Source organism: Enhydra lutris, unplaced genomic scaffold (assembly GCF_002288905.1).
Source record: "Enhydra lutris kenyoni isolate GAN:26980312 unplaced genomic scaffold, ASM228890v2 scaffoldscaffold4, whole genome shotgun sequence".
Lineage (NCBI taxonomy): Eukaryota > Metazoa > Chordata > Mammalia > Carnivora > Mustelidae > Enhydra > Enhydra lutris.
In genome coordinates, this window is record NW_019154088.1 from 19,137,898 (window position 1) to 19,154,742 (window position 16,845).

A 16,845-nucleotide genomic window follows, 5' to 3' on the forward strand; every position below is an offset into this window, starting at 1 on the left:
ATACGTGTTTTCAAGATGAACTAAAGCTTCCCCCGCTGCAAGGCTGATGCCCTCACAATGGCAAAGGAACTATTAAAAAGTATGTTTCCTCCCTGGGGTATAGCTTTCATGATCTCCCATGATTGAGGTATCCACTTCACTGGACATATATGCCTTAACAAAAGCATATGATATGTCTTAACAAAAACCTTCCAAACTTCTTAAAATTTCATCACTTACAACCTTCTGCTTATCCCTTGTCATCTCATGCTGATATGACCAGCTACTGTAGGTCTCTAATGTCTTATACTCAAACCTAGCATCAGCAGGTCCCAGTTTAAAATTTTCCCAGGTTCCAGTTCAGAGAATCTAACTTGGTCACAAGTTAGAGCCTGGTGATTGGATGTTCTGAAAAAGATGGCCCTCAAGCCCCACTGGAAAGGGGATCTTACCAAATGCTCCTGTCCTCTGACACTTTTGCAAAACTAGCTATTGAGCCAAGGGCACTTGGTTTTTCCATTGTCCTTGGACTGTGAAATTGCCTACTTTGGTTAACCAAAGTAAAGCCATTTTGGTCTAGGCTGACCCTTAACTTAAAAATCAGCAGGTTATTAAAAAAAGTTGTAAGATCTGACTCATGGGAGATCACCAGACACTAAAAGCCACCAAGGCTGGGCATTCTTAAAATTGTTCCCTGTAGGTAATTGCACAACCTTGGGACAATGGAAAAACTATGGGCCCAACGTAAACGATAAACCCCCAAAGTTAAAGAGTAAGGCCCTCCCTATACAGTTAACTAATTTTAAAAGCATATAAAATTGGGGCACCTGGGTGGCTCAGTCACTAAGCGTCTGCCTTCAGCTCAGGTCATGATCCCAGGGTCCAGGGATCAAGCCTTGCATCGCATCATCAGGCTCCTTGCTCCGTGGGGAGACTGTTTCTCCCTTTCCCACTCCCCTTGCTTGTGTTCCTGCTCTTGCCGTCTCTCTGTCAAATAAATAAATAAAATTTAAAAAAGATATATAAAACCTTTGGTTAGAAGCAAAGGGGGATGCTCTACCCCCTCTGGGAGAAGAGGCTGCTACTTTGTCTGTGAAGTAGCTCCTTTCTTACTTCTCTACTTGATAAACCTTTGATCCTTCTTCTAAATGGATTGTTCTTGAATTCTTTCTCAAGCAAAGCCAAGAACAGTGATGGTGAGGAACCCAAGACCCTTCCTCCCATTTTGGCTGTCTTTTCTCCCATGACCCACACGTTGTCACTGCTAAGAACAAGTCCCCATACAATGTGTCTCTCTCTGTTACTGTATTGATCTTCCCACTCAGGAGATGACCCTGACAGGCCATGGTGTCTCTTCTGGGGAGGTGATTCCACCCCGTTGACATGTTGACCAAGGGTGCACTAAGCCTGAGCACTCAGGGGTACCATTCTTTATATTGCTCTGAGGGTGACAGCCATTTGTTCCCATAAAATGTGTCCTCCAAATAGTGTCCGTGGGTTGGGGTGGGCCTTCTCACAACTGTTATGGAGCTTTTTCTGCATCTCACCCATCCTCTTCCCAATGCCATCAAATTCTCACATCATAAACCCAGGTTAGCAATTTATTGTCAAATTCTGTCAAGGTAAGATCTCCCTGATCTCCCTTCAAGACCACTGACTTACTTTTTTACTTGAAATGTATCTCCCCAGTGGAAAAGTTCTAGGTCTGGAAGCAGGCACTATTTTATACACAAGGGATAGAGACAAAACAGCAAATTCTCTCAAAATTCTTCCATTCTTTGGGAGGCAGGAGTGGATAATAAATAAAAGCAGACATTAGTAAGATAATATTGGATAGTGATGAGCGTTACAGAGAAAACAAGCCGGGTGAGGTGATAGAGAGTGGCCCCTAGCGGTATTTTCAGCTGGGGAGTCAGGGAAAGTGTTCCTGATGCGGTGACATTTGAGCTGAGTTCTCAGCAAAGATGTGAGCACTGCCTACAGGCACAGCAAGGACCAGAGACAACGGTCAGGACGACTGGAGCAGAGTGACGGGGAAAGTGGCAGCAGCTGGACTCTGTGGGGGAGCAGGGCTACATCTTGGACCGACTGTGCCTGACACCCCCAGGACAGTGAGCTGGAAGGCCTCTTCCAGCTTCACCATTCTTAAGTCCTAAATTAAGATTTAGAAAGCTCTCTCTGCCAAATGTGATTCCATAATTTGACAACCTAGGTTGTGTGACAACCCATTTTGAGTTCTTTTATTCTGATCCAAGCTCTTAATCACTATCAGAAAGACAGCTTCTGACTTTCTATGGCCACAACTTTTCATTCCCTATATTTCCCCCACCACAACCTTATATAGCCCAAGTCTGTTCAAGGACTATTTCTGCATGAACATTAACACAATTTACTGGTAAATAGCTAAATGGACATTTAGCATATAAATGGAGCCAAAAGGTCGGAAATGAAAATTCTTTCTTCATCGTCTTTTATAGACACTGTGCCTACCCCAGACCGGTGATGAGAAGGAAAGAGAAAGGCTAATTTTCCCTATTGATGCTTCTGTTGTTTCAAACTACTCCCTCTGCTGTGATCCCCCAGGCAACAAATGAAGCATTGTGAAGTCTTTAATGGTTCTCTCAATGGGCAATTATACATTTTTTAAGATAAAAAATCTTGTCCATAGTGCAGCTGATTACATTCATTTATGAAAATGACTAAAAATAGCGAGTCGAAATTTCTTCTGTCTGGTTCTGTTGAGGAAATCATCAGAGCGATAATCGAAAGCACAGTAGACCTGGCATCAGGAATTGAGGCCAGCTCTGATCCCAGCAAGTGATATGACCTTGAGTACACGATGTCACTTCTCTTTGCCTCTGTGTTCTTACTTGTATGAAAGAGAGAGGAACACCACACAATACACTTTGTCTCAGAGTTGATGGGGCTGGGGTGTTACGGGAAGAAGCACCTCCAGTTTTTTTCCGGGGGCGGGGGTTGAGGGAGGTGGGGAGTGGGTGCGGGATATACATGTTTGTTTTACGATTCGTCTTTAAATGGTGCGCATTTGCTCTATTTGTGAGATGTATGTTTCACAATACATTTCTAAAGCCGTCAATAACTATCTATAGATACACTTGACAAAGTAGACGCGGTATGAGTTTTCCGCTGGATCTCCTAGCAAACAGACTAAGCCTAGGTGGAAGGCAAAACAGTCTTTCCCCTCCGATCAAAACATGTTCTTTTAAAATAGAGTTTAACTCAAAGAATGATCAGTGAAAATTTCCAATGAAACAAAAGGGCGTATCATGTTTCCTATGGCCTCCTCCTACCCTGGTCCTCCATCCCTGCCCCACCTTTGAGGCTTTTTAGGTTTCTTTCCATAAATACTCTGGAAAGCCAAAAACAGAGAATCTTGAAAGCAACAAGAGAGAAGCATATAGAAATATTTGTGTGCACAGTACTTTTCTTCTTTCTTTTGTTTTTTTTTTTTACGTAAATGAGAGGCCATTACACATGCTGCTCTGTACTTTGCCTTTTTTTTTTTTTTCCATTTATCTTGGAGATATTTCAGTGTCATTCTTACAGATTTAAATTTATTCTTTTTCACTGAATTGCATGCTGTGGATATGCTGCCCTTCATTCCATAAGACCCTCTGATAAATATGGAGTTTGTTTTTGCCCTCGTCCACATTTCTGCAATGACTGTCTTTGTACTTCTCTCTCCTCACGCGTATTTGAATATATCTGAAGACTATTCCCAAAGTGCAATTGATGGATCAGAAGGTTAGACCCACTTACATTTTAGTAGTTATTGCCAAAATGCCCTCCAGCGGGTTAGTATGCCTTCACTTGATCAGCAGGACGAGAGAGTGGCTTTCCAGCTGCTCCCATGATAGTACGTTAGTCTTTTTATTAACAAATCGAAGAGGTGAGAAATAACATTTCATCATTTGAATGTATTTCTTTAACTGTAAGTGAAAATGACGCATCCTTTTGCTTTTCTCTGAAGTTCCTATTTGGGCCTATTGTCCATTTTTCTTCTGGTTTCTTGTTCCTTATTGGTTTGTAAGAGCTCTTTAGATACTAGCCTTTCACAGTTGTTTTTCAAGGTCTACAGTTCTCATTTGTTATTGGCTTGTAGTACTTCACCTTTTGCAAAAATTTTAAATTATTAATCAAATTAATACATTCTTCCTATATAGTATGGGGGTTGTTTCTTTCTTGGAATAGTCTTTCCTACTCTAATGCCAGTATGAATTTTTCCCCCTGGTTTTCTTCCAGTGTTTTATCTAAGTTTATTTTTCACTTTTAACTCTTTTATCAATATCGCTTAATGGACTTATTTAGTGTAAGGAGCGAAGTAAGGATTCAACATTTTGTTTTTCCCCCGATGTCTAACCTGCTGTCTCAAATCCATTTATTTATTTATTTATTTTATTTTATTTATTTGACAGAGAGAACACAAGTAGGCAGAGAGGCAGGCAGAGAGGGGGAAGCAGGGTCCCTGCTGAGCAGAGAACCCGATGTGGGGCTCGATCCCAGGATCCTGGGATCATGACCTGAGCCGAAGGCAGAGGCTTTAACCCACTGAGCCACCCAGGCGCCCCTCAAATCCATTTCTTAATAAGTTCTCTGCACAGTTTTGAAATGTCTCATTATTGGGGTCTAAAAATTACTGAATCTATAAGTTGAAAACAATTGGATGGTAAATTTATGAATTAACTCAGTCATTCCTGGCATATTTAGGGAACCATCTAACACAATAGCATACATAGCGTGTGCCTACTATGTGCTAGTTCCTGCTCTGAGTGCGTTGCATGTACTTGCTCATTTAATACACACAACCATGGTATAAGGTAGGTGCTGTTAGCTTCATTTACAGATAAAAACACAGAAGCACAGAGAGGTCACGGAACTGCCCTCCGATCACACTGCTTGTGAGTGGCAAAGCCACGAACATAGGCAGGTTGACCTCAGAATCCATGCTTCTGTCCACACTCTTTATTACCTCCACTGGGTGGAAGATACTCTTGTGTGTGCTTCCCAGATTGTTCTAAGAACTTCACATAAAATGATTTCACTTGCTCTTCACAACAATCCTCAGATGTAAGCACTATTCCTATCTCCATTTTGAGATGAGCAAACTGAGGCAAAGCACAGCTGGAAGATAGAAAGAGAAAGGGGAGTGGTGAGATGAGTCCAGAGAAGGAGGAATTTTGTTCTGTGTCTTTAGAGCAGCAAGGAGTCACAACAATATGTAAATCAGGGCTCACCCGCTCAGGTTTGGTTTTTGTGAAGTTCCCTGGGAGCAGCATGAAGAGTGGAGAGGGGGAAGGGCTGCAGAATGGGTGTGGGGAGACCAGACCCCGGGCTCAGACCATGCTGCAGGGTCCGCCTACCACAGGTGGCCATCCAGTGATGAGTAGGCTATACCCACAAGGCACGAGAATGACTGCCATCTGGGGCAGCATTTGTGCACCGGGGACAGAACTCAAGACAGGTGCTTATAGTATTTACACTTTTCAAAGGAAACCAAAGCGCCTGGAGGTTAAGTACCTTGCCTGTGCTCGCCCAGCTAGTGGGTGCTAACTCCCAATCACAAACCCTTCCCTCTTTACTCAATCCCCACGCAGATTGAGTCCTTCAGATGCTGGAGGGCTGACTCATGACAGCCTTGAAAATTGGATTTAGCAATTCCTTTACCATCCTCTCTTCTCAGAGCTGGAGAGAAATCAAGGAGATTTGATGGACGATATTAGTAGATGAGCTTCTATTATCATATATCACTAGGTCTTTTAAGAGTTTCTTTTTCAGTTAAGGTTAACTTTTCTTCAAACTTCGGCATGTTCTGTTGAGGTTACTTTGTGAATCCTTGTAACTGCTTTCGTCCGGGTGAAGGTCAAGTTCGGGGCCCACTGTATTCTGCGGTGCTATTAACTACCCTCTCTCCCTGCAGATCCGAGTGATGGTGGACCTCTGCAACAGCACCAAGGGCATCTGCCTCACAGGTAGGCGGGCCTGGCACTGAGCGAGAGGGGTTCACACTGCACATACGTGGGCTCACCAAAGGGTCAGGGCAGAATGAACACCTAGGAACACTAAGGGTTATAAAAATACATGTTGGTTTACTTTTACCAGATTTTTAAAAAAGATTTTATTTATTTATTTGACAAAGAGAGAGAGATCACAAGTAGCCAGAGAGGCAGGCAGAGAGAGAGGGGGAAGGAGGCTCCCTGCTGAGCACAGAACCCTATGCGGGGCTCCATCCCAGGACCCTGAGATCATGACCCGAGCCAAAGGCAGAGGCTCAACACACTGAGCCACCCAGGCGCCCCTTACCAGATGTTTTTAATGAGCTCAGTATCAATTGAAATATAATTATGAAAAATAATATTTTTTGTATTACCATAGAAATATAGCCATGAAAAATAACTAGGTCTTGGATAATTAGAAACGTGTGGTACCTTGAAATGGGGCCATAGATGTTTTCCTTATTCACATGACTTTTTAAAAGAGGAAAAAAAAGGGGTATTCCCTTATCAGAAGTAATTGTTTCCTTATACATATGGCATGAACAGGAAGTTCTAGAAGCAAACTGCTAATTAGTCAAGAAAACATTATGAAGAGTGCTCTGTGTGTGGTGTCTACTGTGTGCTAGGTGATATGGGGGGTTATGTCACAGCTCTCCTCCACTCAGGAAATCAAGGACAAGTAAACAGGAGGGAGGGAATCAACAAGGAGGCACACCAAGCCAAGGGACACAGCATGGCAAATGGGTTGGGCGGGGGAGGAGGAGCGTGCTATTGATAGACAATGTACACCTGAACCTAGGTGTCCTGCCTCCTGCCAGAGGTGGGGGGGTGCCTGATTCCTGTCTGAAGGGGGAGTGCCTGATTCCTGCCTGAGGGGAGCTGGGTGCTTGATTCCTGCTTGAGATGAAGTGCTTGCCTCCTGCCTTCAGAAGCTTGGGGCAAGGAAGAACACAGACCCCAGACAGGTCACCTAATTTGTTTTACCCTAGACCAAGGAAGGCTCTGGCCAGGCCCAAGGATGGGCCTACGGAACCTGATATCAGACACAGCTATTTCCATCCTCTCCCCCATTCTGAGGAAATGGGGGAATGATTTTTTGCATTAAAAGTCTACTATGGAGTAAATGCACAGCTCTCATGAACTTTAAAACGTAACCAGAAGACTTTGAAGCCTGATGAAGCTTCTGTTGATCCTTCTCCGTGTCTGCCCTCAGGCCCTGGGGGTGTCCCACTGACAGGGCACACTGGTGGAGGTTGAGAAACCCTGCAATGTGCGTCCAGCCGTGAGAAACCCCGTCCTGTGTGCCAGCGTTCTCTCCATGACCGCCCATGACCTGCCCTGCACTGGGAGCTCAGTGCAAGTTTGGTGAACGACTAAACTGATGGTTTATGGAAGTGATTAAATTGGGGGCAGTGGGCTGGTGAAAAAGACATTTCCCTGAAGAACCCTGGGTCCAAGTCTGCCTCTTGTTTGTTTAGTTTAGTTTTAGCGAGAAAAGCTATAATCCTGTGGCTTCTTGGGAAATGCTAATTGAATTACTCAAGTCACGTTTCGACCCTCAAAGAAAATTAAATCTCTTTGGAACAGCTTGGTCCTTCATTCTGAAACTCTTGTATCTTACGCACCTTTCTTTCATCTTTGAAAGTCCTTTTCAGAGTTCCTCATGTGACAGTAATGAGCACCAGAGAAATGCTCAGATGGATGGAATTACAGGCACAAAAGTCCTGTTGAGAGGCACAGGAAAAGCCTCCTCCTTTTTGATATTTATTATAGAAGTGCTAGAAGGAGAGCCGGGCTGTTCAGTGAATGCTGGTGGAGCTGTCGAGACCACTTAGGGAAGATTAGGGGTGGGGGGTGGGGATCGCATCTGTGCTGGAAATGGGTTGAGGAAGTTATTCTTTGGTACCTCGAAATCTTTTCAAAAGCCAGCACCTTCTCCTTTCATGCCAGCTTGAAACTGAGCCCCCTTTTAACACAGAAGGCTCTTCAATTAAAACTTAGGTATGAAATATACAAGTTGCCAAGTGAGGTTTTGTCTTGGGACAGACCACGCTGTCTGGTCAGGGGGCAGAAAGGTGACAGGATCCAGGACTGCACTGGCAGCTACAGGGGGAAGGGCAGAGAGCCTTGGTCCAGAGCCCCAAGAAGATACTGGCAGGAGCGGCTGCCAGAGTGGACCCCGGGCTTGGGGCCTGAGGCCTGAGAACAAGATCCAGCTTTACATGGGACTCAGCTTTGAAAAAGCAGGCACTGTGACTCGAAGCTAGTCTAGCTGGGACCGCGAAACCCCATCCCTGTTCCCTTTTCTGGAGGCAGCTGTCAGTGCTCTGGGGACAAGGACAGATGTATGCAGCCGGTAACCATCAGGCAAATAGTGAGGGCAGTTCAGGAGCTAGAGCAGGTAAGGGTTTTGCTAGTGCACATTTTGTTCTTTTGAGTACAAACGGCATGCTTTTCTGGATGCATCCCATCCCAAAGCCCAGATTTCCTGGGACCCCAGAAACATATTTTCTGGAAAAGCAGCTGTCTCAAAGAAGGCAGTTTCTTGGGTTCTTCACTTCAGTGGACTCAGAGCATAGGCTTTTTTGGAAAATCTCACAACTATGACATTACTGACCTGCTTATCTGGGCAGAGGCGCTTCAAATCCACATTGCCCATTCTCCTTATGGCCAAGGGGCTCCAACCCCGTGATGGCACTCCTTACGGATGCTTACCCTGTACCCCGGCAGACACGGAGAAGGGATCCCAGCCGCCACGGAGCATGGCCTCATGTCATTCTTTTCTGGCCTTCCAGAAATCTGTACTGACGGATGAGAACTGGCACTTGAAATAAAACCTATTGGCCATCCCTACTCTAAATCTTGAAGGTTGCCATCCCATGGTCCAAAGTTGAAATGCACCAAACAGATGGGATTGGACCAAAGCTGCAGTTTAGCGGGGACATGGGAGGAAAGACACCTTTCCAAGTTAGGTGGCCTGGGACTGGCCCAGCGGTTGGTGGCAGGGGCAGCCGCAAAGGGTGTACCGTCGCACACAGGCTGGATCCTGAGGCCTCCGAGCTGTGGCCAGGGCAACGCTGGTAAACTGACAGGCTGTTCTCAGAAACAGCTGGTGTTTGCTCATGCTCTCACTCAGCCGGCCTCACTGAGCCACTAGCCTGTTGTTCTAGTTGGTAAGTTCCAGTTCCACATGCGAGAACTAGGGCCCTCTCAGGCCATCCCTGAAGGACAGCCAAGTACTCCTGACTCCCAAGGGAAAGGGGAGCCACACTCCCTTTGGCTAGAGCTCCCGTCTGGCCCTGAAGCCTTGGCTGGCTGAATCCCAAGCCCTGGGGAGTCCCTGCTGGGAACAGGAGAGGAAGAGAATCAGGGCCATAGGCCCCACAGGCACCAGGCCTGGCTTTATCAGGCTTAGCGGCTGAACCAGACCTCCCTTTCTGACATGTTTCTATTTGGATTTTTATTTGGGGGCTTCTTTGTGTTCCACTATTGGTGAGACTTCGGGAAACGTGGTCATTCCTTCCTCATAACTGTCGTGCCTATGTTTCTTGTCTACATTGAAATCCTTCTCTTTGCTAGCAGCAGAGCTTATCCGAGGGGGGGAATAAAGTCAAGAAGTTACCAGTTATTGTAAGGACAGAGGGATGTATTTGTCAAGGCAGGTTAGGACAGGCTCTGGTAGTGATTAAACCATAAAATCTCAGTGGCATAACCCAGCAAAGGCTTTTTTTCTCCACGAAGTCCGGACACTCCAAGTTGGTTCTGGGGACTCCGGGATCCCAGTATTGCCATCTTGTGGTTCTGTCATGTCAGTGCCAGTCACCACCACTCCTCTCTGATCTCTCTCAGCAGAGGGGCATTGTTTCGCCTTGCAAGACCATCCACAGACCTCTGATTTACATAACTAGGGCCACTGTGGGTCAGTCTTAGATTTCAAGGAGAAAAAAACTCTAAGCAGCTCAGCTCCTCCAGCATCCGCCCACTTCTCACCAATTCTGGTTAGGAATGTGGGTTGGGGCAGTCAGAGCCCGCTGCGGTAATGAAAATTCAGGGCCCCTTCTTCAAAAAGCAGGAAAAGGGCTTCCTCCTTTCTTTACTCTCTACCTGCTATGGTGGGGCTTTTTATATTTTATTTGCTATTTAGTGTCATACTCCTCAAGGTGAGGGATGCTCACAGAAAGGGTACAGGCCCTCACAAGCACAGGAGACCCCACTCTGTGACGAAGGCATGTAGGACACATGTAGGGCCCAGGCCCCCTTCAGTGTGGAAAGGTGGCAGCAGTCTCTAACCGGGTGGGGAATGGGGCAGAAGCATCAGAATCTCGGGAGGCAGCAGAAAACTTGTCCTGCGGAAGCCAGGAGGCAGTGGGAAACAGGGAGACAGTGGGAGGCAGGACCACATGTGAACCAAGTCTCCAAGTCCCAGAGACATTCTCCATTGTCCTATCGCTCCAGCCCTGCATACGGTGCTAACATGAACTTGGCTATCCACGTGTATCCCCAGGGTTTCTGTTATTCAAGAAGAGAAGAGTCAAGAGCTGAGAAAACATCCTGATAAACAGTTTTCTCAAGACCCAGTTGGCACATACTATTTGAGATTTGACATTAGTATAATGACACATATTTGGGGCTTCTTCCAGGTGTAAGCAGCCTTTGGGCAGCTCTGTAGGCATCCCGAGTGGGCGTCAGGATACAGGCTCACCATCACTATAGCACTCTGCTTCTGGGCTCTTTGGAAGTGTTGGTCTCCTTTCTCTTCTGAAATTCTCTTCTGCATTAGGTTCAGGGCTCGGGACCTTCTGGATTCTCTCCTGTACCTTTGGTTCAGTCTCTCTTTCCTGGTGCCTCTTCTATCACCCACCTCCCTCCAGATGTGGTGTATGCCCCCCCCCCTCCATCCCACAATTTGGCTCAACATTTTACTCTTGCCCCCAGACTAATAGCTCTCAGGCTTTCTAGGGTCAGGGACCCCTTTAGGACTCTGTTGATAGTGACTGATTCTTTTTCCAGAGACGTTTCGCATCTGGTCGGGATTCCCCAGGACCACCTGCTTCCCAGTCACCTGTGGTGCCTGGTGAAAAAGCACTTTCCTGGGCCCCACTCTAAATGTAAACTGAATTAGATTCTCCAGCTGGGGTCTGGGTAGCTGCATTTTAATATTTTATTTTATTTATTTATTTTTTTTTTATTTATTTGACAGACAGAGATCACAAGTAGGCAGAGAGAGAGAGAGGAGGAAGCAGGCTTCCTGCTGAGCAGAGAGCCCGATGCGGGGCTCGATCCCAGGACCCTGGGATCATGACCTGAGCCGAAGGCAGAGGCTTTAACCCACTGAGCCACCCAGGCACCCCTGGGTAGCTGCATTTTAACAAGCATTCTAGGTGATTCTATGGACTCAGATGACTGAGAACTATAACCATAGGTGTCAATGATCCTCAGGTCAATGTCAGGAAATCCAAATCTAAACATTTCTCCATAGCAACATTCTTGGCCATGACCAAAGTGTCCTAAATATACAGCTCTAGCCAGGACCTCTCCCCAATACTCCTGCTGCATAGAAATGGTTATAGGACTATCTTGAGAATTCTTGAAACCTATATAGACAACTGATCCCTGCTTGGTGACCTTTTATCCAATCTACACATCTGAATTTGGTTCCATCTGTAGTCAGGAATGATGACTGATTTCTTCTGCCATCTGTCAGCTCTTCCCATCACCTCCTTACGTGTGTACAAGCATGTGCCATCTGGGGGTAAAATCATGTTGCCACAGACTACAGTGGCCCTAGAAAATGTGTTATCATTTTCACCAAATCATTTTTGCCCAAAGTGGGACTGCATATATAGAAAGAATACATCCAAACACTTCTTCCAAGAGTCGTCATTCTCTTTCCATCCATATCCTCAGTTCCCATCATCTGAGAGTCCTCCTTTCTTGCCCCTACCCAGTCAGACATGGAGCCCTGCTCATTCTTCTGCTGAAATACCTCTTGAATTTCTAGCTTTCTCTACAACTCTACAGTTATCAACCAGTTTGTCCACAACCTTGCCCCTCATTTTAACTACAAAGGTCTTCTGGGTGTTTTCTCCCCACCCCACCTCTCTTTCTCTCTCTCTTCTTTTTCCCCAGTTGTATACAACTTCCATCTACAGAGAGGATTTCAAAAACACACTGATTTCATGGTATCATCCCCCAATTAAGACCTACTGTAGCTCCCCACTGCCTTGCAGATACCACCTACACCTCTCCTTTTGGTGTTCAAATGCCCCACACCCACCCCGCCAAGTACTGACTCAGCCTCATCTCTACACACACCAGGTTGGCCAGTCTTCCTCCTTTCACTCTCTCTGAATCATGCAAGTTTCCACCCCCATGTCTTTGTTCCTGCTGGTCCCCGACCTGAGCTGCCCAGCCCTCACCCCCATGGCCGTGCCAGGCCCATTGTTTCTTCAGCACCATAGCTCAAACCTCACACGCTCTGGAAACCTTCTCAGACTGCCATGTGCCAGACTACCACAGTAGTCCTTGGAGGGACTGCTTTTCTGTAACTCCCTCCCTCGTGTTTCATTGTGGTTTCCAGCTAGATTGTAAACACCGGAGATACAGGGACCAAGATTTCTGCTGCCTGGTAGACTTTAGTGCTAGACACAGGAAGTGCTTAGTAAATGGCAGTTTTATGAAAAGTCATAGGCTTTCTACTCCAATATGGGTAATCATCATATATGTTCTGGAAAAACAGAAGGACCTCAGCCGCTCATGTTATAAGCCCATTGGCTTCTCCGAGTGCTTAAATAAAATAATTGACAATGAGACTCTCCTATTTGTGGAAGCAAAATTGTTTTGTTGGATTATGTGTAAATGGTTCATCTGAACCCCTTAGATTCTCAGGTAATTACACACTAAGCAAGATGTTTGTTACCTGATCTGGGCCCTCAATTGTTCCCAGGCTATTTCGTGCAACAGAGTAGAGACCTGAGAACCAGTTCTGCTCTCAGTTGCCCTAGGTGGCCTGGAGGAAATATGCTAGCTGGATGAGAGCTCTTGGGACTGCTTTCTCATGACAGCCGGATCTCAGCCCGGCAATGACAGCACCACCATTTCCCGATGCTTACCTGGGCCCGGGCTGCGCTAGCGCCCTCCTGCAATCTTACCAAGCCTCATTTAATGAAGCTGACTGCTTGAGAGATGACTGACGTACGAATCTATGGTGAAGCCCACTCAGAAATTATTCTTAGTCCATTGAAACCTAAGCAAAAGTGGGTTTGACTGGCAAATTGTTGAATTGCTTTCAAGGATCTTTTGAGTGAATATGCTGAGTTCTTAATAAAAGGCGTGGAGTGGTTGCTTAGGGCCAGTAGATGTTAGTAATTATTAGGAGGGGAAGGTACCCTTTGATTTGGGGGTTGTGGTGCTGGCTTCACTTTCTTCCAGCCATGCTTTATCATCTAAATTTGTTTTTTTGTTGTAGGACCCCCTGGCCCACCAGGTAAGAGCCCATGGATTTTCCCACTTCCTGGGGAATGGGGGGGCTAGTTCCGCAGATGGCTCAGAAGGGATGGAGGTAGGAAAGGGGGAAGAACATGAGTGTGTCCCCCTCCTTGTCTCTACCCAAATCACGAGCTCTTTTGTCCCCTCCCACTCAAGAACCTGCCATTACCATTCCCTTGCTGTCACTGCAAGGGGGTGGGGGGGGGAAGCAAAGGTGGAAAAGGAAGGGAAGTGGGAAGAGAAGATCTGGGAAAGGCACTGATGCCCATCCAGTTTCACTGGCTAAAGCAGATCATTTTGAGCTCAGTGACGATTTTTTAAGATGGTCTTGTTTCCCGTGTTTTGACGCAGGACCTCCAGGAGTCGGTGGGCTTCCAGGACACAATGGATCAGATGGACAGCCTGGTCCCCAGGGCCCAAAAGGAGAAAAAGGAGCAAATGGAAAACGAGGAAAACTGGGTATTTTGGCAACTTTTCTAGTTAATCCCTTATTGCTTGTCTCAATTATCGCTTTTCGGATTGGCCCGAGAGGAACATAGTGGGGAGACGGTGTTACCTCTTTGCCTGTGGGACTGGTTTAACTCTCGTCAGGAAGCCGCTGTGGGCTGAGTTGCCACAGGCATGCTTTTGAGTGCAGGCCTGCAAAGGTTTACATCTATCTGGAGAGCGACCTCCCTGGGAACGGATTCCCCTCTTCTGCTCACTCCGGAGGCAGACGAGGCAGACGGAGGGATGGAAGGGGCCGGAGCGGGCAGCCCTGGGGAGGGCTGTTGCAGGGGCTTTGGGACAGCCTCCGTGTGTGCTGACACCCAAGTTCTTTTGAGGCTCAGGTCCTGCCCTGCCCTCTCGCTGCCTCCTCCTGCCCAGCAAATCCTTGTGCCTGACCTGACGGAGTGTCAGCTGATTGATGCCGGCCGCAGGTGTTCTCAGCTAGAGGAGTAGCTAGAACTGTTCGAGTAGCAGGCCCCCCTCGGGCTGGTACTTGGATCACGTGGTCCTGGCAGCCGGCGTCTCCTGTCCTGGCATCGTCCGATGATGATACTGGTGTGGCTGACATCCCCGGAGGGGTTCTGCTGCTCTGCACTGAGGGGCAGCATGGCTGCAACTTGAGCTTAAGACCTGGAAACATCTGTGTCGGACATGTCCAGGGAGCCGTGAGAAGCAGGGGCTGGTGCGAGGCCCAGCAGGAGGCTGTGGGCTGGGGTAGGCAAGTTCTGAGGGGCTCTGAGCTCCAATGCTGGGCCGTCTGTGGACAAGGCCAGGAAGATGCCCTGATGAGAGCTGGCCCGTGACATGGTGGGGGCCCCACTGCCAGGGGTAGGGACGCCCCAGGAGGCTACCGGGGCAGGCCTGGCCCTGAGCCACAGCAGTCAGGACTGAATCTACCAAACCCTCTTGTTTATTTTCAGCCTCTTACTCTGCCACGCCAACTCACCTAGGCAGGCCCCAGGGCTAGAATAACTACTAGACCACTCTTCCAGATGACACGGTGCCCTCTTCCTGCACCTCTGCTCTTCTAAGCACTTTAAGTGAGAACCAGTAGAAAGGGAGAAAATTGTTAAATGGCTCTGCCGTTCGGTCAAGCCGACATGCTCCTGTTCCCGGGGACTGCCTCTGAGAATGGTCCCAGTCAGCTCAGTCCCCAGAAGGTCGGCCATTCCAGCGTTAATTACAGACCAGTAATGGACCCTTACATGGTGGATAATAATCGTAATTATAAATGAGCATCGGTGGTGAATAATGATGGCCATCAGTGTGCAGATGTTTGGTTTATTCCAGAAAGGCCCCAGAAAGGTGGTCCAGTCCTGAGGATCCAGCAATGAGTATTCTGAGGGCCAACTGGGGGAGAGGAAACCTCCATGGTTCACTGGATGTGGAACAGACAGGAAAGGGGTGACTTTCAAAAAGCTTACAGGCCCCTGGCTTTGAAGAGGGGTGTTTTCTTGCCACCCACGACCCAGTGAAGCCCAGACAGAACAAGTTCATTCATCTCTATAATGGTGGGTGCTGTTCTAGATGTTGCAGATCCAGAAGTGAAAAAGCTGACAAAATCCCTACCTTTGGGAAACCCCCATTCCATTCTGGGCAGATGGACCATAAACAAGCTCAATAAGTAGGAAAGGATCAGCTGTTCCACGGTGCTAAGTGTGACAGGGGAAACAGTGTCAAGAGAGGGAATGACAAGTGTGTGTGTGCAACAGGAGTGGAGGGTGGGCTGACTGTGGATTGGGAGGCCAGGTAAGGCTCCCTTGGGCCTTTGAGCCAACACTTGGAGATGGGGAGAGAGGGAGCCACAGGCTATAGGGGGACGGGGGTTTCCAGCACAGTGTGTGAGGGCGGTGTCCCCACAGGGTCTGAGGAGCAGCAGGGCAGCCAGGGCAGCTGGACAGAGGGGATGCAAAAAGCATCCCCTGGTGGAGATGAGGCCAGAGAGATAGTGGCCAAGTCAGCTTGGCTCTGGCATCATAAGAACTGTGGTTGGTACTTGGAGGAAACTGGGAGGACTGGCAGTAGCATGGAGAACTGCCCTGCCTCACCAGGAAAGGGAAGGAGGCAGCGGTGGGGCAGTGAGAGGGGGCCCAGGTCCACTCATCAGGGCAGGGGACCAATCCCACCGGACCTCCAGCAAAGACGCAGATGCTCCTTTGCAGCAGGCTTCCAGCACCAGAGGCCTCCGGGAGTCAGCAGCATTAGAAGGAGAAGCCTCGGCTAAGGTTGAGTAGAGAACCTGAGTCACAAAGGGCCCAGGCAGTTGTCCTTGCCCCAGGCCAGGGGAAAGGGAGCCGAACACCATCCTCCATGTACAAACACAGAGACTGCTGACGAGCCCCACTCTATGGAGAGGTTGTTGAAAGCACAGCTCCGCCATCGGCCAGCTGCGGCTCTGACCTAGACCCTGAACTCTAGCACGTGGGTCTGTTCACCCTGTCAAAGCCCTGAATCTGTTCTTTCCTTCCTCTGCTTCCTTCCCTCGTCCCATGATGGGTTCACATCCTGCCCAACACTCAGTGTTCTTGCAGGGAGGGGAGACCGGAGCTGGTCAGGGGGTCTGGGCTTTGTTCAGACAGCACCAAGAAGCCCCTGAGGGGTTGCAAGTAGGAGAAAGTGACAAGGTCAGGTCTGCTTTTCTAAAATGACACTGGGGATGCTGCCTGGAGAGCACGCAAAGGGAGCAAGGACGGAAGGAGGGAGATGTTCAGAACTTGCTCAGGGTGCAGGTCAAAGGAATGGCAGGCTGGGGGATGGAGAGACCGGTGGAGTTGAGAGATATTCTGGGGTGAAATCAGCAGTACCTTGTGGTGGGTGGATATAAGGAAGTGGGGGGTGCCCAAGACTGACACAGATCTTTGCCCCTGATGACTGC

The 16,845-nt window shown here is 47.9% G+C and overlaps 1 protein-coding gene across 1 annotated transcript in view; it reads left to right on the top strand.

The window, feature by feature from the left end:
* The window catches only part of LOC111140609 (gliomedin), a 57,704-nt gene that overhangs the window by 24,019 nt on the left and 16,840 nt on the right, over positions 1 to 16,845 (top strand). Inside the window, exons 2-4 of the mRNA XM_022492807.1 lie at positions 5,918 to 5,969; positions 13,462 to 13,479; positions 13,833 to 13,940. Coding sequence (XP_022348515.1) covers positions 5,918 to 5,969; positions 13,462 to 13,479; positions 13,833 to 13,940 — 178 coding nt within the window. The remainder of the gene's footprint in view (positions 1 to 5,917; positions 5,970 to 13,461; positions 13,480 to 13,832; positions 13,941 to 16,845) is intronic.